The sequence below is a fragment of the Sciurus vulgaris genome (genome assembly GCF_902686455.1).
Source record: "Sciurus vulgaris genome assembly, chromosome: 7".
In the NCBI taxonomy this organism is placed as follows: domain Eukaryota; kingdom Metazoa; phylum Chordata; class Mammalia; order Rodentia; family Sciuridae; genus Sciurus; species Sciurus vulgaris.
The window spans coordinates 21,454,186-21,477,345 of NC_136467.1; the positions used below are offsets into that span (position 1 = coordinate 21,454,186).

The 23,160-nt window shown below is 39.0% G+C and overlaps 1 protein-coding gene and 1 long non-coding RNA gene across 9 annotated transcripts in view; one reads left to right on the forward strand and one right to left on the reverse strand.

Annotated features, from left to right (window-relative positions):
* Window positions 1-23,160, reverse strand: part of UTRN (utrophin) — a gene marked incomplete at its 3' end in the record, with an annotated part of 506,460 nt that overhangs the window by 265,391 nt on the left and 217,909 nt on the right. For all 8 annotated transcript variants that reach the window (XM_079146787.1, XM_079146786.1, XM_079146788.1 and 5 more), the window contains 3 exons: window positions 13,439-13,574; window positions 11,642-11,791; window positions 5,342-5,417 (listed from right to left, as the gene is read on the reverse strand). In XM_079146787.1, coding sequence (XP_079002913.1) covers window positions 5,342-5,417; window positions 11,642-11,791; window positions 13,439-13,574 — 362 coding nt within the window. The remainder of the gene's footprint in view (window positions 1-5,341; window positions 5,418-11,641; window positions 11,792-13,438; window positions 13,575-23,160) is intronic.
* LOC306665416 lies at window positions 20,038-21,608 on the forward strand. Its single transcript, XR_013765013.1, has 2 exons — window positions 20,038-21,169; window positions 21,208-21,608. It is a non-coding gene; the product is annotated as an uncharacterized lncRNA (long non-coding RNA).

The following is a 23,160-nucleotide window of genomic DNA, read 5'->3' on the forward strand; positions in this document are numbered from 1 at the left end:
ATAAACACACATCTGTCACCACTGTTTTTATTTAAAGGATTTTTATTGGTAGTAATAGTGAATATTTTTCATGCTTACTAGATAAATGTGATATAATTCATCACTAGGTTTTTTAATTTGCTTCCTTATCAAGCTGGATGAACAATCTTTATATAAAAATGATAAATTCTTGCCATATCATTGAAAATGATGCTTCTGAGGACCTTGTAAAATGTACTGTGAGGGTTTTTGGGGTTTTTTTTCCTTTTTTTCTTTTTAACAGACAGATGTGTTGAGATAATCAAATTCATAAATCTTTCTTCTGGGCTTGTTCTCCCAAGACTTTTAAAGTCAGAAATTCTTGTCTTCTTCAATGAGTTGATAAATATTTCTTTTCATTTTTGGTTTTTTAATGGCAGAGGGTGGAGGGCATTGAATGTTGTTTTTCTTTCATCTCTAATATGAGATAGTTAAATTAATGATTAAACCCACCTGGAACCTATCTTAGATGAGACTTAAATAATATTCTAAAAAAGTTACAGCTAAACTGTCAATTCAGGATAATGCTATCAAAATACAAACAGGTTTGAGTATAACTTGGCAAAATCACAGATACAAATTCTTGGTTGAAAAATTAATACAAAGAAAAGTGCCAAAAGGAGTTTAAAGCAAATATCTCTGTAAGAGGGATGAGCCCTACCAGCTATTCAGTTGTTGCCCTTAACTAAGAATAATTATCTCCCTGTATGAGGAACTCATGCATTCAAACAAACCAATGGAAGAGAAGAGCCACGGAGTATAAGTGACACCAAACAAGCCCCTGGCAGTGACTGCATTATAGATTAATGTGGAAGAATTTACCATTTAATAATGAGGCTGGCAAAGCAGTGAACAATGGTTGGAGTGAGGAAATGATGGAATAGATCTTGACCTAACATGCATCATAGGAAAATTAATTCTTGGTGGAGGAAGGGCATAAATATGGAAGCCAATATTGTGAGCTTAAGGACTAAAGAATATCTTTATGACTTCAAACACAAAAATGGGAAGTTATTAATAAACCATGAATGTTTAACAATTCTGAAAAAAGCACCAGAGAGATTTTAAATGTCTAAAAGATTAAAGGAGCGGGTATTGACTGTGCCCACTAAAGACAAAGAATTAGTAACCAAATGCTTTTTATGAAACTGAAAACGTCAATGACCTACGAAAAAAGGAAAGAAAGCACTTAACATGAAGAAAGAAATGTTCAACCTTATGACTACCTGAAAAAAATCCAAATTAAAATGAAACACTCTGCTCATACTAGTCAGGGGTTGGCAAAGCGGCACCCAGGAAGCTCGGGCTTCTTGGAGATTCTTCTAAATGCCCGGCACACATACACTGTCGTCATCCTCTCAAGCTCTTTGCCTTCTCGTGACCCTTCTCCCAAGAGCAGAGCAGTGCTTCACCAAAGCCGCAAAACAGGTGGCATCACAACAGACCAACCACAGAAGCACACAGGAGAACTCAGTTGTCTTCCGTGAAGCCAGACATTCAACATATTTTGAAGATATAAAGCAAAGTCCCTCTTCTAATTTCTTGTTTGCTTTGAAAAGTAATTTCTTAACATTTGCTAAAAGGAGTAATCTTATATTATTATTTTATTAGTTATTCTTTAATTTTTTATCAACTTGTTATTTGTTCTCTTTAGTTTATATGTGACGGTAGAATGCATTTATGCATTTTGATAAATCATACATAAATGGAGTATAATTTCTCATTTTTCTGATTATACATATTATAGGATCCCATCTGTCATGCAGTCATATGTATACATGAGGTAATAACATCTGTTTCACTCAATTATCCAACCTACCTCCATACCACTTCCCCTCCCTTCACTCCCCTCTACCTAATATAAAATAATTCTGTTCTTCCCTAGCACCCCCCATTCCTTCATGAATTAGCATCTGCATATCAGAGAAAACATGCAATCTTTGGTTTTGGGGGCATGGCTTATTTCACTTAGCATGATATTCTCCAACTCCATCCATTTACTAAAACAAATCAAGAAATCATTTTGCAATTTATTTATAACTAGGTAAATGTGATAGAGATAACTCAGATAAAGTTCTTTGAGGGTTAAAATATAAGGGGGCCCTGGAACAAAATGTTGGGATTCCTATAAAGACACGAAACAAGAACCTCACGCTTAGATGTGGGAGCATGAACTGGAGCAGGCAGTCTAGACGGCACTGGGCAGTAGGTCATGAAGCAGAAGGCACCAGAGCCTAGAAGCCAGTGCACTACTGCACACCCCACAGAACATTCAGACATTGTTCTGCCCCATCTTCACTGAAGCTTTTTTTGTTGTTTTTTAAAAATCATTCTTTAAAAACTGACAAGGTTCAAGGCACTTTGAAGATGGTGTAAATATAAAAGTGTGAAAGACAGGGTACCTGCCCTCACAGAGCTTCCATTCTGGTGCAGGACACTGATAGACACCATGAAGTAAAATGAATACAAAAGATGAAGACAGGATGTAGTTGAGATATGGTGGGCAGGAAATGGCCTAATCAAGAAGCTCTTTGAGGAAGAATTGGATGGAGTGAGTCTGAAACATGCAAATATCTGAGGGAAGGACTTTGGGGAAAGAAAAGAAGAAGAAACAGCAAACACAAAAACCAGAGATGAGCATGTCCTTGGCACGTTTGAAACAGCAAGCCCACCAGTGGGTTTGAAGCAGAATGAACGAAGGGGAAAGCAGTAAGAAATGTGAGTAGAGATATCCAGTGGGCAACTCACACATGATTCTGGACCATGATAAGACTCTGAAACTCACTACGTGGACAAAACTTATTAAAAGATGGTGAACAAAGGAGGGAATAGAATCAGGATAAAGAGCCAGGAAAACATTTCTACAACCTAGATGAAAGAGGAGAACGTTCAAGGTCAAGAAAGAAGTTAGGATGGGGCACAGACAGACACAACTTGCTGATGGATTGGATTTGAAACTCAGAGAAGAGTCAAGTATGAGGTCAAGTTTCATGGGTGAGAGCAGGCTCGATTTTCTAAAGTCAAGCAAGTGTCTATGTTTATGTGGCAGGTGACTATAGCCAGAGAAGAGAGTTCTGGCGATTGTCATATATCTGTGCGATGAAAAGCTATTCATCAGTTTAAATGAATAAACTACAGACACACACATCAAAACATACAGCAACAAGAATGATCTATTAACAGTAAGAGAGCAAAAGGACACAGCCAAGAGAAGATGTAATCCAAAGCACAAGTGGAAGATTGGTCTCAGAAAGGAACAAAGAAAAGGTGTCCTTGGCATCAGAATAAGGTTTGTAGGGCATGTGGGTACAGACGCAGGTAAGTGGATGATTCTGTGACGGAAAAACTTTTATCTCTTTATGATAAAAGTTGTCTTTTTTTCTTTTAAGCGTGAAGTAAGGGTCTGGCACAATGTGCATACTTGTAATCCCAGCAGCTTGGGAGGCCAAGGCATGAGGATCACAAGTTCAAAGCCAGCCTCAACAATTCAGCAAGGCCCTAAACAACTCAGTCAAGACCCTGTCTCTAAATAAAAGTCATTGATATCGATATGTGATTTTTTTTAAAACGGCTGTTAAGCTCCCTGGGTTCAATCCCTAGTACCAAAAATGAAATAAAATAAAAGTGAAGTGAGGTCATTAGTGGAGAGATGGGTAGCAAGGAATACTCAAGAGAAAGTACAGTAGAACTGTCTATCGGGTCTGAGAGGCACAGTCCTAGCTTAGGAATGAGTATAGCCAGCAAGAAGCTGGGATGGATGAACCTCAAAATATTATGCTAAATGAAAGAAGTATTGTCTGATTCTGTTTACGTGAAATACCCAGAATAGATAAATTCATAAAAATGGAAGGCAGAGTGGTGGTTGTCAGAGGCTGGAGGAGGAGGGAATTGGGAGGACTGCTCAATGAGTAAGGATTTACTTTGGAGTGATGGAGATATTTTGGAACTAGATACAGATGGTGGTTGCACAACATTGTGAGCATACTAAATGCCACTAAGTGTTCACTTCAAAATGGTTGAGGTTAGTTTTTTTAATGTACTTTATAAAGAAGAAAAAGCTAAATTAAAACATTGGGTAGGAAGAGAAGGACACGGTGAGATTAGCCTCATGCCTCATACCTGAACTGCACACCTAATGAAAGGTGTGGTTTAGCAGTCCGTTTTTTTTTTATACTTCTAAATGTGAAATGTGTGTTCAAATTTTCCCTGTTCCTTTGCCATCATGGTGTTAAGGAAGTAAGAGGACCCATTGCTATTTCATAAGACACATCCAATCTTCCCCTGATGGTTATAGAGATGAGCTTGTATTTGCCAAGGCAGGAAAATGTCAATTCAAGCATTTTGGAGATTAACTAAGACAACTCAGCAGTCCCCAGGTATTTCCTATGCAAGGCACTAGGAGATACAAGTAATCTAGAACATAAACATGGCCATCAATAAGCCAGTCATCTCAAAAAAGAAAACGAATAATCCGTCATTTGTTGTATTTTCAGACTCCTGAGGAGGAAGAGTTGGAAGAGCAGAAGCAGAAAAAGAGGAAGAAGAGAAATGAAAGGAGGCAGAAGAAGAGGTGGAAGAGGTAGAGGTAGAGGAGGCTAGGTAGGAAGTGGGAAGCGAAGGTGGAGAAGGAGGAAGAGGAGGAGAACTGCAGCCGCAGCAGCTGGCACAGGGTGAGTGGGTGGCTGGGGTTAATGACATTTGGGGTTTTGACAGGTGATTCCACAGGAGAGCAGAGCAAGGTGGTTAGGAATGCTTATAGGGCAGGGTGGCAGTGGCCATGGTGCAGTAGCCTGTGATCTCACCTGGACAGAGAGGGACGTAGAAATGGCGAGAAAACACTCTTATTTCTACACTTCTAAGGAAGCAGCATTTACCAGTACGAGCTACCCCAGAGGGAGAACCCTTCGCCATCTCCATCTCCCACCTGCTTCTGAGGATGTCTAAACCCTTTGTTTTAAGTCATGATCACATGATGAGCACACACTGGAGTAGTGGCTTATCCCTGATGTCCTGCTCGGATCCAGAAACTTACCCTCATTTTTCCCACCCTCCTCTCCTCTTCCCATCAACAGGACCTGTGGTGGCCCAGGTGCCTCCCATCCTGGGAAAGCCAAGTCTCATCAATCACAGAGCAAATTCTTTGCCCACACCAAATAAGCCCTGGGTTTAAAGAGGACACTATTTTCCAAATAATTAAAAATAGAATAATAAACCACAGCTGCATGATGTTTAAAACAAGTTTTTCTAGTTTTCAAATGATGCTCACATCATTAATTTTTCGATAGTAATTTTAAAAATTATTGAGGAACAAACTGTATCTTACCAGCAATCCTCGTTTGTGAAGCAGAACAAGGTTCCCGGATGCGCTCCTTCTGTATGCTGGGCACTTCTCTGCATATCTACAGCATTGGGCCAAACAGGAAGAGAATAATACTATGTAAATAAAGATGATTATATTTTCAAAAGAGAAGCATCATTCTAAATGATGGCTTTGCCACTTCTCTTCCACTTAACACCTATGCTTCTGTCTCCATCTTGATATCCACCGCCATCTTGCTTGAGTCTTTCACTCCGCTAACATTACTGTCAAGAATGCCAATCTGTCCTTAGGTGCTGTGACTCCCTTTCACCTCTTAGGCTGTCAACTCCTATCCCCATCCCTTGATTTCCATTAATTCTCTGAAATTCTGACTTTCACACTGTCTTTCTGACTGACTTCTCCAAGCTTCCTTCATTTCATTTCCACCAGTTCCTTTTCCTCTGTCCATTCATCGAATGTCAACGTTCCACAGGAAAATCGTTTGTTCTTATCCTTGACTTTGGACTCTTTCATCTGAGTCCTGGTTTCCAATGATTTCATTGACCACATGGAGTTTGTAGTGGCCGAAGACTCCCTATAACCTATTTTCAGTTCAGTACCCTCCATCAACTGGATGTTCAGACATGTCCAAATCTGAATTCATTGTCTCTCTCTTTCCTGGAACCCTCTATAAGTGCCTCAAGACCCTAAGTGATCTTCGGTATCAGTTTATAGGGTAACTCCATTCATCTCTGCAGTGTAACTATAGTGTTCTTTCAAAACTTTAACTTTCCTCCACTGAAAATCCATTGAAAGCTGTTTCCCTCAAAGCAGGGCATTGTTCTCAAATTCCATGGAGCCCCATATTTGGTGAGGTCTCAGGATCGGATTTCTGTAAACATCTCACAACTTTACCGTCTACTGAGCTGCTTCCAGGACCCAAAGGCACTGTGTTCATTTTCAATCTCCTCTACTACTTTCGCTTGCTGCTGCTTCTCCACACAAAGCCCTTTTCTTCATTCGTCACCTATTATTTTTCATACTTCATAAATTAAGCCGGATGTGATCTCCTCCCCAAACCTTCCATGTTTACTTCCAAAGTCAGATAGGTGCTCCACCTATGAACACTTCTATGTTATTACTGTTTATCTACTCACATGATTTTGTGGTATAAGAAACAATGCCATACTGATTACTAGATTTCTAGTTCTTAAAAAGATGGCTGGCATAAAGAGGAATCCTATAAAAATATATTAAGTGAATAAAAGAAAGAACGAATGAAACATTCCAGATTAATATTTCCTAAAGTATGTGCTGAGATTCTTTGCACAATAAGCATTGCTTGGTCTTAGACATTTATAATCCCCCAAAGTGAATTACATTAAGATCTATGTGAAGTCTTGCAATATTGGAAGCTTCAGCATTGTCTAACATGGTGTTCTCAAATTAACCACCTTGACCTTATCCGCTGACAACCTCTGAGTTACATAAATATGTGTGCTCTGACTGAAGGTGGACTGAGTCTCACAAGTGACACAGGAGCCAATATGTCTGAAAGGAGTGTGAGGAAGAGCAGATGAAGGCAGAGATACCAGGAAGCCAGACCACGAGGGGCCTGATAAATCACAGGAAGGACCTTGGCTTTTTATCAGAGTAAGATGGAAAACCATTAGTGGACTTTAATCAAAGGAGTTATATCTTAACAAATCTTCACAAATCACCTGAGAAGAGACTGACAAAGGCAGGGGAGGAAGCAGGAGAGACTAGGGCTAGGCCTCTGCAGTTATAAGATAAGAGACAAAGGTGGCTAGAGATGAGCCCATAGCAATGGGGGCAGTGAGATGTGACCAAATTTATGACATTCTTCAACTCTAAGAAAAAGGGGAAATAATTATATTGGAAATATCTATGTGCTGCCCATCATCTGCAATTGCCAAGTCCTGCCATATTTGCCTTATCATATGTAGCCATCTAGCCATCCATCAAACCATCCATCAAGGAAATGTGAGACACTGTAGATGGTGACTTTGAGGTATTGTTTTGGGGTTAGAGTATTTTTTGTCTCTTTGAGATATAATTCACATATACACCAAAAGATTGACACCAGGGTTTCTGACCTTACCAATAATAAGGTGGTAACTGCCAGTAACTGCCATTCACATACATTAAAACACAGGCAGAAGTGGAAATCAGGAGCTCAATTTTGTGTGTGAGTTTAAGATGCTTATTAGGTGTCGGAGTGGACATGTTGAGCAGCAGCTGTATACGCAAGTCTAGGGTACAGACAGAGGTCCAGGCCAGAGACAAAGAAGTGTGCTCATCAAAGCATGAATTCTCCATCAGAGAGGCTACATCAATGAAGAACCTGCATCAGCATTTTCAGAGGATCAAAGAGAGAGAAAATGACTGATGAAGCCCGTGCAAATGCAAAGTGAAAGCAGCGTCTACATATTCACTGTCCCGTACAGATCACATATTCTAAGACCACATGAACCAAGGCAAGTTGAAAGAAATCTACAGCTTCATCAACCTTTAACCTTTTCCACTGGTGTGGACATACGTAAATCAATTGCTCTCCTATGTGCCAATAATGAATCTGCTAAAAAAGAAATCAGGAAAACTATCCCATTTATAATAACCTCAGAAAACCTTGGAATGAATCTAATGAAGAATGTAAAGGACTGCTACAGTGAAAATTATAGAACACTGAAGAAAGAAATCAAAGAAGACCATAGGAGATGGAAAGATCTCCCATGTTCTTGAATAGGCCATCAAAAGGGCCAAACTACCAAAAGCGTCATGCAGATTCAATGCAAGCCCTATCAACATAAATGGCAGCTGGAAATGATGACACACTCCTATAATCCCAGCGGTTCAGAAGCTGAGGCAGGAGGATCTCAAGTTCAAAGCCAGCCTCAGCAACTTAGGGAGGCCCTAAGCAACTCAGTGAGGCCCTGTCTGTAAATAAAATATACAAAGAGCTGGGGATATGGCTCACTGCTTAAGCACCCCTGGGTTCAATCCCCGATACCAAAAACAAAACACAAAAAAACAAAAAAGAAAACTTATGACATTCTTCACAGAACTAAAAAGGCAATACTAAAATTCATTTGGAAAAATAAGAAACCCAGAACAGCCACAGTAATCGTCAGCAAAAAGAGCAATGCTGGCGGCCTCACAATGCCAGACCTGAAATGATACCATAGAACCATCGTCACCAAACAGCATGATACTGGCACCAAAACAGATATGAAGAACAATGGAAGCGAAGAGAAGACACCAAGTCAAACCCACATAAATACAGTTAACTGGCACTAGACAAAAGTGCCAAAAACATAGGTTGGAGAAAAGATGATCTTTTAAATAAATGGTGCTGGGAAAACTGGATATCCATACGTAGGTGAATGAAGCTGGATCCCTAGCTCTCATCTGCACAGGAGTTAACTTAAAGAGGATTAAAGACTAGGAATTAGACCACAAACTCCCAACTGCGAGAGGAAAATGCAGGCCCCACACTCCAACACATCAGCACAGGAGCCAACTTCTTTAACAAGAACCCTACAGCACAGGAAATATAACTAAAAATAAGTGGGATACCATCAAACTAAAAGACTTCTAGAGAATCACAGCTTCGGGCACGGGAGTCCCCTGTTTTTCTCCTTTGTTTACAAACCAATAAACTTTCTTTTTTCTTTTTCTCAAAACCAGATTCTGGATGGGCCCTGGGGACAAGGACTGAGCTTTCAGTAACAAATCTGGCACCCCAGCTGACACCCAAGAGCAGCCCACGTTCCAGCTTTCTGGGTTAGGCCTGGCTCTATAAGGAACCCCACTTCCACGCTGAGGATGCAAGGTGGCTGGAGGGCGTGTTGAGAGCCAACTGCAGGAGAGTTAGGAGACACTTGCTGAGTTTGACTCAGATGGAACCAGAAGAGCTACCCTGGGAGCAAAGGGAGGGACTCAGGGACCATTCCAGCAGCTGCCAAACCTCCTCCTGCTTCAGGGAACTCCCACCTTCTCTCCCTAAATGGTACCAGTTGCTCCATCATGGTCCTCTTTGAGAAAAGTGTGAAACTGAACTCAGGAAAGTCATGAAACCCTTAGCCATACGGCAAGTCCCCCAGGGTGCATGTTGAGATCCTTGATTTCACACATCTGGTTCATCCTCCCGGGAAGAGCTGGTCCCTCTTTGTGGGGTCATGTGGCCCCACTGGTGTAGGGGGCATGGTTAAGTGGGACACGGGAACCTAGGGATATTTACTCCCTACTGGTCTGTTCTAGGTGCTCACGTCTGTTGGGCTTGGGCTTGGGAATTCCTTCTCATTGTCTGTGTTTCTGTTTTGTTTGTATCTGTTACTGCAGCTTTTTAAGACATGGCCAATACTGCATTGATCCTACAGGCAGTCTCTTGGGAAAGATCTTGGCTGGTCATTTTAAAGGTTCCCATCTGTCAGCCATGGTTTTGGGGCCCCTCTCTAGTCGTTTCTGATTCTTTTTGTACATGTGTATAAAATCTTGCAACTGGAGTTGGTCTATCAGAGGTAAAGTTAAGTTGAAGAAAGGACCACCTATAGGTATAAGCCTAAGATAATGTTTTACAGTAACAATCTGCCTTTTGAATAGCTTTCTGGAGTCCCCTGTATTTCTCCTTTGCTAGCAAAGCAATAAAACTTCTTTTGCCTTTTCCTCAAATAATAATAATAATGATAATAAAAAGCTTCTACACAGCAAAGGAAACAATTAAGAAGAGAGGGTCTACAGAATGGGAGAACATCTTTGCCACCTGCTCCTCAGGTCATTAATATCCAGAATATATAAAGAACTCAAAAAACTTAACACCAAAAACACAAATAACCCAGTCAATAAATGGGAAAACAACTTAATACACACTTCTCAAAAGAAGAAATACAGATGATCAACAAGTATATGAAAAAATATTCAACATCTCTAGTAATTACTAGAGATGAAAATCAAAATCACAATGAGATTTCATCTCAGTGTAGTCAGAATGGCAATTACCAAGAAAACAACAGAAAAGAATACAAATAATAAGTGTTGGTGAGGATGTGGGGGAAAAGTACACTCAAACATTGTTGGCGGGACTGCAAATTAGTACAACCACTCTGGAAGGCAGTATGGAGATTCCTCAAACAACTGGGAATAAAACCAGTATATGACCCAGGTATCCCGCTCCTTGGTATATTTCTGCAAGATTTAAAATCAGATGCTATAGGGATATAGCCACACTAGTGTTTATAGCAGCACAGTTCACAACAGCCAAACTATGGAACCAGTCTAGATATCCATCAATACATACACACACACACACACACACACACACACACACACACACACACACTGGAGTATTACTCAGCCATAAAAAGGAATGGAATTACATCATTTGCTGGTAAGTGGATGGCACTGGAAACTATAATGCTAAGTGAAATAAGTCAGACCCAGAAAGTCAAAAGTAAAATGTTTTCTCTAATATTTAGAAGCTCATCTAAAACAAAGAGGGGAAAAGAGAAATGGGGTGGAGAAGGGCAAGGGGAATTCCATTAAAACAAAAGAAAGATTAGGGGAGCAGAAGAAGGGGATTAGTGGGGAGGGAGGAGGGACAGGATAAAGGGAAAACAGTGGAATGAAACTGAATTAATTTTCCTATGTACATGTATAAATATAGTACATATTTTTAAAAAATGTAAATAAATAGCAAAATCAACAGAGTAGAGGAAAGGGAACAGGAGGAGGTAAGAAGGGGAGGGTAAGGGTAAGTACTGGGGACTGAATTGGAGAAAATTAAATTCCGTGCATTTCTAATTATGTCAAAGTGAATCCTAGTGTCATATGTAACTATTTTGAGCCAACAACGAATAAGGAAAACAACAGTGGTGGGAGGGGTAGAACACCACCTTAGTCACACTGAGTCACAAGTCCTTACACGCCACTGGAACCTCGTAGATACACCCTGAATGAATAACATCACTGAAAATAAGCAACACATATGTGAAAAGTCATGTGCGACATCAGGAAGCTAGGTCTTCATTTTTAGAATATAATTTAGAATATGGCATTTCACTGCCTATCATATACATTCATTAATTAACGTCATATGCGACATAGAAGTCCTCCCGGTCAAAGAATTCTATGTTAAATAAAAGGTGTCCTTTGAAAACATAAGCTTTTGCCTATAATGGATGAAAAAATTAACTGTAAACATGAGCAAGAATTATGAGTGTGTCTAAAGGTGAAGCAGCTCCAGATCTCACTGTTTTCATTACGTATCAATAAATGTGAGACACACGTGAGAGCAGCTCCACACACCTTATTCCACGTCGCGTTCACGGCTCTCAGGCTTTCTGAAAGTTTATCCCTTTCCTGTAAACTCAGACTTTTATCTGAGAGCATCTCCAGTTCAGTTCTATTCAGCCACTTGAGTTTTTCAGCTTCTCCTTCCATCTCTTGGGTTAAATCCTAAAGGAATCAGAAGACAGGTGCAGTTGGTTATTCCACAGGGCAAAGTTCAAGAAGCATGTTAAAAATCTCTTGGGAAAGCATTCTTACAAATGTGCGCTTTTAATTTCTCCAGTGGAAAACACACTTACAAGATGCCTGGGCACAGGTTAAGGGACTGGTATAGAGAGGCCACGAAGACACACAAAGTGCATTTGTGTGCGCGTGCACAAACACACAACCCCTTGCTTTCTCTGTCTCTTACCAGGATCATATTGTATTTTCCTTTCTAATTTAACACTCTGAACTTTCTCCCTCCTTTCCCATAACTGGGAGTTGAACCACTGAGCTACATCCCCAGGCCCTTTGATTTTTTATTTTGAGACAGGGTCTCGCTAAGTTGCTGCAGCTGCCCTCAAGTTTACCATCCTCCTGCCTCAGTCTCCTGAGTCGCTGTATTACAGGTGTGCACCACCCCACAAAGCTAACACTCGGTTCTTCACACCTTGTTACTACACCTTAATATAGGGTCCTTCCCTTTGTAACTCTCCCCAGATTGCCAGCAAAAGGGAGATTCTATTGACATTTTTTAATTAAAACAGGATAGTAGATATTTCCACATTTTGAAAACTTAATGTTTGCAACATATTTTATATCATTATTAAAATTTCTTTCCCAAAATGCCCCAACCATACTCCTTTATGAACTAAATCTGTTATCCAATCATTAAGTACCCTTTCATACATCCTTTTTAAAAATTTTTGAATTTGTTCTAATTAGTTATACATGACAATACATTTATGCATTTTGATAAATCATATATACATGTAGTGTAATTTCTCATTTTTCTGATTGCACATATTGTAGGATCACATCAGGCATGCAGTCATATACATACACGTGGTAATACTGTCTGTTTCACAGTACTATCCTTCCTATCCCAATACCCCTTCCCCTCCTTTCACTTCTGGCCACTTATTGCAAATGAGCACACATATTTTTATACATACACATTTGTATACAATCACACAATTTCTTCTCATTAAATAAAAATGTGAACACATAATGATCATTCTACAACATGTATTATATGAACAAAAAACATAACTACTTGTGATATAAAAATTTATGGATAATTTGCATATCTTTATGTATTTTTTTGTTATATACATGTGCAACTGTAAACTATTCTTGTCAGCTGCAAATCAACAAAGAATATTTCATTAAGACAACCAACTAACTCTATAGTAAGCTCCAATGAGTTATTCTGCACATTACTCAAGAGTTTTCAGGTAAAAGTCACCTTCGTCAATAATAATCAGTGATTATCTTTCAAATCTAAAAGCAAAAAACTATACTTCACAACACTATTATATAGTTTAGATTATTTTTAAATAATCTAAAAAAATATGGTTAATATTAAGAGCATGATTATTTATCCTTTCTATGTGCATGAAGCTTTTATCTCTGCAAGACCAAAATTACAGCTGTTCCTTAAAAAAAAAAAAAAAAAAAAAAAAAAATCCTCTCTAAATTCATCACACTTATACAAAGTACAAAGTTTCTTTCCTTTTCTTCTTTAGTCATGCAATATCTTACTCTTAAGAATAATGTCGGTGCATCAAAAGGCAGTAGCAAAACAAACAGAGAGACAAACGCAGTACTCACTGTTAGTTCCTGCGAGTTTTCCACCAGCTCCGGGGTGGGTCTCTTTTGCACAGCGTTCTCGGCCTTCATTAACCAACAGGTGATCTCATCTAGCTTTTTTCTATATCCCATCACCTGTTTACTTTCTCCTTTTAGCCTAAAAGAATTATGGAAAAATATTCTTAAAAATTATCTCATTAAGCAGAACATTATATATTTGCTTTTGATATCCTGATTAGCTCTCCAAAATAGAGATAATACCTAACAATCATTTTTAATATGAATTATAAATGAAAGGTAAGGATAATGTATACAGTCCTCTAAAGATTACTTATTAAAAGTAAGAAGAATTTTTCCTCAATTCTATTCAAAAACAGTAACTTAAGAATATAATATTGTCTTCATGAAAAATTATACACTTTATAAAAAAGATTTTTTTCAAAGTTAGATACCACTGTGTAATAAAATGGAACTTTTTTAAAACAACATGAAAAATGTCTTTATCTAAAATAATAAGGAAAAGCAAACAATTTTTTAGAGTACTTCATGCAGAGAGAACGGCATCATTATATGGCATATTATTCATATTAGGGGGCAACTATTACTGTGCTTTATTCATAGGACAGAAAGGAGGCAAAAAACTGAGAATAGAAAAAGTTTACAAGTATTAGGAAAAACAAGAAAAAATGTAAATTTGATTATTCTTTAAAGTAAGTATTATACTTGAATATGGCACCAAGTTATAAAAGGGTATCTAGGAAAAATACAGCAAATGTTTTAAAGGATGCAAGGAAAACAGTCAGATGAATATAAAAATGGAACTGCCTTAATTAGCTCTTTTAAATGTTATAAGAATAGCATTTATAAGAATACAAACCATCTGGCAGAAGATGAGAATATGATCAAAACTCATATGACAAACGTAATTGGATATTTTTTAAAGGGATTAAAAGGTATTAGGAGCTTATGGTATCATTATTTTTATAGTTGCTACAATTTGGTGCTGGCTGAAAAATGACTGCCATTTTTTAATGAATTACATGTATCATCACTAATAAGAATTCACATGTTTAATGGCTGTGCCTTAATCATGAGGCTTAACATGATGATGTAATAGACCCAATAAAATATTAAATACTTAGATATTTAATGGAGCCAATATTTGAAGGAGAGTATTGCATTGGTTATAAAACTAATGAAAATCACTAATTAGTCATGGTTTTTAATATCCATGAAAAAAAAACACTGTTAAAAAAGGAAATAATGCAAACTGTTAAGATCATCGATTCTAAAACAGGTCGTCTACCTTCCATATTGAAAAGTACTTAACAACTTTGGAAATGCCCAAATACTAGCACAAGCCTTTTATTAAAAAAAAAAAAAAAAAAAAAAAAAAAGTTGGAATTTAAGCTTCCAATGTTTCGTAATCATGACTAAATTAGTACTTTGAAAATAGAACTAAAAGGGAACTAACATTATCAAGTGATTTTAATAAGATATATTTGAGTCGCAAAAAATTTTTATCTGCAAACTAAATATAATCTACAATTTAAATGCTATCCCTAAGTATAAAAACAAATTACAAATTCCATTCAAACACTAGATAACAATTGCTCATTAAGGAATAGAACAAGTTGTTGAACTGTGTAAATATTTAGCTACAAGCATTCAATAAAGAACTGAACTGTGTGGTAATTCTCAATGACTTTGATAACAGTACACATTCAACATTCTAAGATGGTCTAAATATAAGAGACGTCACAAACCAGAAGTTTAACATGAATTTATAAAAACAAATATTGCTTTAGTCAAAATATAAGATGTTGCTGCGTGCCCTGGTGCATGCCTATAATCCCAGGGGCTCGGGAGGCTGAGGCAGGAGGATCAAAAGTTCAAAGCCAGCCTCAGCAAATAAGTGAGGCAGTAAGCAACTCAGTGAGACTGTTTCTAAATAAAATACAGAAAAGGGCTGGAATGTGGCTCAGTGGTTTGTACCTGAATTCAATCCCTGGTACGAAAAAAAAAAAAAAAAAAAAGCAACATGTTTGGAAAGAGACTCATTATTCCTTTCATGATCAAAAAGTGAGTAAAACATGTGTTAACATCATTTTATTAGTTTCAAGCACAATAATTACCACACTGTACAGAGATCCATTTGAAAATCTTAAGGGGAATTTCAGAACTGTGCGTTGTTTTCCTAAAGAAAGCCCAGAAATCACACCACCTCCAGCTGGAAGGATTCTCCATGCAAACTTGTGGGCACGGCATGTAAATTTTCAGGGCATCTCCCCTTCCAATCCTGCCCCTGGCTCGCTGAGCCTCCTCCTCACCTGATCCTTATGGGCAGTGCTACTCATACCTCCCTCCTTTGCCTTTGTACTTCTTTTTCCCTAAAGGTTGCCTTAGTTTGGATCTGGACTTTTACAAGAATTAGAGAAAATGAGGAAAAAATGTAAATTTGATTAATTCATCAAAATAAGTATTACATTGGAATACAATCAGACGAGGCCCATGTGCGAAAGGTTTGGCCCCCAGCTTCTGGGAGGTGGTGGGACCATTTAGAGGTGGGGCCTAATGAGACGTCTTAGGTCACTGGGTGTGCACCCCCGAAGGGATGGTGGGACCTCTGCCCCTTCTCTTTCACTTTTTTGCTTCTCAGTCATGAGGTGAGTGCTCGGCTCCACCATACTATCCTGAGGTTGTGGAAAAGTCTTTCCAATTGGTTTATGGGAGAAGTTTGGAGGTACAAACTAGAAAAGCCTACAATGCTGTATGTGATGCCTAACAGGTGAGGCTGGTGGGGTCTCAAAAGCCAAAAATGTTGATAAAAGTGCAATAGTAAAGGCTACACGGAGGAGGTTTTAGATGGAAATGAGGGTTTTGTTGGTAACTGGACTAGAAACCAACCTAGTTGCACCTGTGGCAAAGAATCGAGCTGCAGTCTGTTCATTCCCTGGTACATTATGGTAAGCCAAACTGAAAGGTGATGGACTAGTTTATCTAGCTGACAAAATGTCAAAGCAGCCCAGTATTCAGGCAACAGAATGGGTATTATTGGCTACTTTTACCAGATTGATAATGAAAACCACAAAGAAAGAGGAGATTTGGAAAACCAGCAGTTGTACCAAAAGAGAAGCATGTGTATAGTTACAGACAGGAGGGGTGCTACTGTAGTTGCTGATGTCCTTAAAAAGAAGCCAAGTGCAGAAAAACAGACATGAAGACCAATGGAACAGAATAGAAGACACAGAGACATACCCACATAAATACGGTTATCTCATACTAGACAAAGGTGCCATAAACATACATTGGAGAAAAGATAGTCTCTACAACAAATGGTGCTTGGAAAGCTGGAAATACATATGTAGCAGAATGAAACTGAACCCCTCTCTCTCACCTTGTACAAAACTCAACTCAAAGTGGATAGAGGACCCAGGAAATAGACCAGGGACCCTGCGCCTAATAGGCTCAACTCTCCATCATGTCAGCTTAGGAACAGATTTCCGCAATAAGACTCCTAAAGCACAAGAAGTAAAATCAAGAATCAAAAAATGGGAAGGTATCAAACTAAAAAGTTCCTTCACAGCAAAAGAAACAACAAAAACATGAAGAGAGAGCCTACAGAAGGGGAGGAAATCTTTACCACTGTACCTCAGATACAGCATTAATCTCCAGGATATATAAAGAACTCAAAAAACTTAACACCAAAACAACAAATAACCCAATCAATAAATGGGCTAAGGAACTGAAGGAACACATCACATAAGAAGAAATACAAATGATCAAAAAGTGGGGGTGGGAATTCAAGATGGCAGAATAAAGGAGGTCGCTTTCCTGGCTGCTCTGTGGTATGAAACCAAGAAAGTGGACAGGCAGTTTCTCAACAAGGTAAGCAAACAAACAAACAAACAAAAAAAGGGGGGGTGGGGTATTGGAATTCAAAACTAGACATTCAAAGTAAATCAGGGACTCAGGAGGTTTGATACAGTAAAATAAGGAAGAAATCCCCAGCAACACAACTGCTACCACAGCCGGGTCAGAAGCACCAGCCAGAGAGGTCCCTCCACAAGCAAAGAGGAGGGATAAAGGAATGAAAGGAGCCCACATTTTTAGGAGGCCTGAGTGTGTCTGGGTAGTGCGTTTAGAGATCAAGGACATTGCCTGACTAAACTGAAAGGAACACTGCACAATATCTGTGTGTGGGGAAAGAAGACACCACCCCTCCAGGCGGCCTTTGGAGGACAATGGGAGGAACCATTTGCAGCCATGACACATGAGCCAGCAGCTGAGGGAGCTGATTCCTGGTAAATCCGAGTTTGCCCAAAATACAGGCCCAGTAAACACACATGGCATGACACAGAGTGTGCTAAAGTGACCAGAAGAAAATCACACATGGAGAGAGGTTCACACAGGGGACAACTGGGCAGAAACCCACCTGGCTCTACCCTTCCCCCTCCAATTCAGATGCTTGCAGGCCCAGCTGGGAGAGACTTCGCTGGCAAGGAACTCGGAAGGGCAGGGGTGGAAGACATTGAGTTTGGAGACTAAACCTGAGACCAGGAAGCATGGGGTCTGCAGGTGATCTAGGGGACCAAGAACTGGTTCCTCCATCACACAAGTTGAACCCAGGGGAGATTGCTGGATTACAGTCTTCCCACGCAGACCAGCAATTACTGGGCCCTGCAGGTGCACTGATTTAAAATCTCCAGACCAATTAGCATTCAGTAAAGAGCCTGGAGCTGCCCAAACCCAAACCCTGCCTCCAAGAATTCCTCCTATGGGATTACCTCTCTTACTCCAACAATCCTGAGGGTGCAGCATCACGCTCCAGTTGACCCTGCCTAAAACTACTGAGAAGAGAACCTGAGAATCTTGTGAACCCCAATGGAAACGATTCTTTAACTTTTCATCAAAACTTTTCTGTTTAATTGTGACCTTAGTGGTACAAAGACATTTATGCGTACTCATATTTGGATTTTTTTTTCTCATTTCTAGCATTTTTGAAACCAGTTATTTTATCATGGATCAGTTTTGTCGAGAACTAGGATATTTGATTAACATATTTTTGTTTTGTTTTGTATTCTTTATTTTTATTTTTAATTTTTTTAAAATTTTACGTTATATATATTTTTTCTCATACCTGTTTCTCTTAATCTCTTTCTCTCTTTTCTTCTGCTAATAGCCAATCTCTATTTTTACTTCCAACTTCTCTTGTCCTCCCTCATAATCATCACATCCTGTATCTCTTCTGTTCTCTTCTTGTCCACCATGTGAAATTGTGATGGGTTAACATATCTGACTCCATGAAAATGTTATAGGCCAGGTTGTTGGGCAATGACTAAACAGACTCCATTTTATCCTGAGACTCCCATGTCATGTAGGAAATACTTCTTCTGTGGGAACACCCTACCTCTGTACCCATCAACAGTTGCTTAGCATAACATGTTTGGCAAAACAAAATGGCAATTCTTATATAATGCAAAATTGTTCTCTTATGATTTTTATTTTTCTTACACCGTGTACCATGTCAACGCGTTGTCTAGATGTTAGTAACCATTCTTTAATTTGTATGCCACTAAGATCATTTTGACCCACTTCCCCTTCTGCTTATGATTTTAGATCTCATGATGTTAGTTTATAGTTTTGAATCATAGCAACAGACACTTAAATGATTGATGTACTGACTTATAGGAACCCCTGCAACCTTATGGTTGGGGTTGTTCTCCCAGTAGCCATTTTTGGCATTGTGTGAGACAGTCAGCCAGCCCACTAATAAAGACTCTCGAATTTGGACTTTCAGTGATGATCGGTCTATTCTTAAGTTGCGCCCCACAACAAAATTGTAAACCCTTTTGCAAACTTCCTGTTTTTATTGTAGGCAATAACTGATCATATCATTTCTGTTTTTTATGATAATTAACATTGTAGAAGTCATAATAGGTACTATGTGGTAAATGCTGTAAATTATTTGCATTGGTTGTTGTTATTATTTGTCTCCTCATAAAGAGTGAGCTACTTGAAAACTTCAGGGACACTGTAAGTTCGCAGTGTAGAAACTCTACTGCCTTAGATCCATACCGTTAGATAGACAGACACACAAACAACATGAAAGTAAAAGACAACAAATGCCCCAAACAAACCAAGATTCTCCATTAACAGAATCCATTGACACCACAGTGGAGAACATGTCAGAGGAGTTCAGAATGTACATAGTTAAATTGATCTGAAAGGTAAAGGATGATGGAAGGAGTAAAATCAGAGGGAAAATACAGGAAATAAAAGATCACTTCAATAAAGAGCTAGAGATTCTAATTTAAAAAAAAAAAACAGAAATCCTCAAAATGAAGGAATCAATAAACCAAATTCAAAATTCAATTGAAAGCATCACCAATAGACTTTATCACTTGGAGGACACAGTTTTAGGCAATGAAGACAAAATACATAATCTTGAAAACAAAGTCAACCATGGAGAAAGATGTTAAGAGACAATGAACAGAACTTCCAAGAAATAAGGGTGTTATGTTTGGATACGAAGTGTCCCCCAAAAGCTCACATGTGAGACAATACAGGAAAGTTCAGAGGAGAAATGATTGGATTGTAAGAGTCTTAACCATTGTAGTGGTAGGGTGTGGCTGGAGGAGATTGGAACTGGGTGTAGCTTTGGGGTATATATTTTGTATCTGGAGAGTAGAGACCCTCTCTCTCTTTGCTTCCTGATGATATGAGCTACTCTCTGCCACTCTTTTCCACCATGATGTTCTGCCTCACCTTGAGCCCCGAGGAATGAAGCCAGCCTTCTATGGACTAAGACCTCTGAAACTGTGAGCCCTCAGATAAACCTTTTCTCCTCTATAATTGTGCTGGTCAGATCATTTAGTCACAGCAGCACAATAGCTGACTAAAACAATGGGATAACCTGAAAAGACCAAATTTATGATTTATTGGGATAGACAAAGGCTCAGAGATACAAACAAAAGGAAAGCACAATCTTTTCAAGGAAATATCAGAAAAATTCCCAAACCTAAAGAATGAAATGGAAGATAAAATACAAGAGGTTGACCGAAACTCAAATATACAAAATTGCAACAGACCCATACCAGGCAATTATTATAAAAATGTTTAACATACTAAATAAGGATAGAATTTTAAAGGCTACCAGAGAAGAGCAACAGATCACATTTAGAGGGAAACCAATCCAGATCGCAGCCTGGTCTCTCAACCCAGATCCTCAAAGCTAGGAGGTCTTGGAATAATATATACCAAGCTCTGAAAGAAAATGGATCCCAGAGAATACTATACCCAGAAAAATTAAGCCTCAGAATTGATAATGAAATAAAAACCTTCCATGATAAACAAAAGTTGCACAACAAAGCAAACTCAATAAGATATTTAATAAAGAAGAAATAAAACATAAAGGTGAAAAACAGCAAAGGGAGGAAGTATGCTAAAAGAGTAGTGAATCTATGGGGAAACTAATTCAAATTAAAAGCCAGAAATGAATCAAAATGACAGGGAATAAAAATCATATCTCATTAATAATGTTGACTGTAAATGACCTAAACTCAGAAATCAAAAGACATAGACTGGCAGATTGGATTGAAAAACAAGACCCAACAATATACTATCTCCAAGAGACTCACCTCATACACAAAGACATCCATAGACTGAAGGTAAATGGATAGGAAAAACATATCACTCACCATTCTAGGTGTCCTTGAACAGATGAATGGATAAAGAAAATGTGGTAAGTGTGTATGTATGTGTGTGTGTGTGTGTATATATATATACAGTAGAATATTGCTCAGCAATAAATAAGAATGAAATATGGCATTTGCCAGTAGATAGATGGAACTAGAAACTATCATACTAAGTGAAATAAGCCAGTCCCATAAAACCAAAGGCCAAATGTTCTGTCTGATACATGGATACTAACCCACAACAAGGCAGAGTGGGGAGGGGAAGAATCAAAGTCCACTGGATTAAACAAAAGTGAATGAAGGGAAGGGAGGTGGAGAGAATAGGAAAGACAACAGAATTAATCAGACTTAACTTTCCTATGTTCAGATAGGGATACATAACCAGGGTAACTCCATATCATGTACAATCACAGGAATGGGATTCTAATTAGAATAAGTTATACTCTGTATAATATGTCAAAATATACTCTACTGTCATGCATATCTAAAAAGATATATAGACTATCAAAAAAAAAAAAAAAAAAAGAAGAAGAAGTAGCAGTCAAGTGTTGCCAGGTTTGGTAAAAAATTGTTTTACACTGGAACAATAGCAAAAATTTCTAGAGGGCCTCTCAGGAATTAGCATAGTCATGCTAATCACAGGCTCAGAGATTTGTAGACATATTGATTTCAAAGACTTTCCAGGGCAGAGTCTTTTGAGAAAAGAGCCATTGGGCTCCCTGCTTTCCCAGGACCACCTAGGGAACCACTGCCTTCAAGGTTGCAGCCATGGTTCAAGAGGGCCACGGACAGCTCACTCTGGCAGCAATCCACGCGATGCTGGTTTTGCGAACATGTAAAATGCAACATTTATGGAATCATGGAGGCTTCCACGAAGATTTCAAAGGAAAATCTGGGAGCCAGGAAGTATGTTGTAGGATAAGAGCTCCTTCAAGTCACCCCTACAGAGTGAGGCACAGAACTTTGAGAGCAAAGAACAAGCTTCACTAAGGATCCCAAGAAGACAAGAGATGTTGGCAGTGTGGAATGTTTGCTGAGGGAAGCTGCAGGCAGTGATCCAAGTCAGCCCAAGAGAGTGGCTATGTGGGCTGTAACCAACAAACCGCAGGGGTGGGACTCCCTGAACCCCCGGGAGACCACATCCCACCAGTGTGCCCAGAGGCCAGATGTGGGGCTGTAGAATTTCACATTTGTCATGCAAGACTTCAGTCTTCCTTTGGTTTTCCTATTCCCGCCTTTTGGGATGGAAATGAATCATCCCATGCCTCAGATGTAATATCTTGGAAGTTTGTAATTCGTGTTTTGATTTCAAACAGGGGCTGAGTTTACCTTCAGGCTTGAAGGAGACTTTGGTCTTAGACTTTTGAGAAATGTTTAAAGAGGTAAAACTTCTAAGAAGACTGTTGGGGATGAACTGAAGGTATTTTTCATTGCGAAGTAAACACAGATTTTTGGAGGCCAGGGTACGATGCTACAGTTTAGAGTGTTTCCCCAAACGTCCAAATGTGAAAGGCTTGTCCCCCAGTTCTTGGAAATAGAAAGTAGTAGAGACTTTAAGAGGTGGGGCCTACTAGAAGGTCTTCAGATTATTGAGAGACATGCCCTTCAAGGGGCTAGTGGGACTCCAGGCCCTTCTTCTCCCACTCTTTTTGCTTTCCTATCATGAGGTGAGTGGTTTGCTTCACATGCATTTCCATCATGACTTGTTGCTGCAGACCCCAAATCAACAGAGCCAACCAATCCTGGACTGCAACCTGCACAACTGTGGCCAAATAAAGCTTTTCTCTTTATAAACTGATTATCTCAGGTATTTGTTCTCACAACAGAAAGTTGCCCATGACATACAACAGCCCTCCCTAGAAGGAATTCATGGAACATGCGTACAAATACCTCAAAACTCAGCATCTAATATCCTTCCTCCCTAAGACCTACATTTTATAGTCCATCCTTTCTCCCTCTCCACTATTAGAACTGTTTTCTGTAATCATTCTGTGAATATTTTTCCCTTTCAACATTATTCTTCTTAGTCTCTGTGTTCCTTAGTAT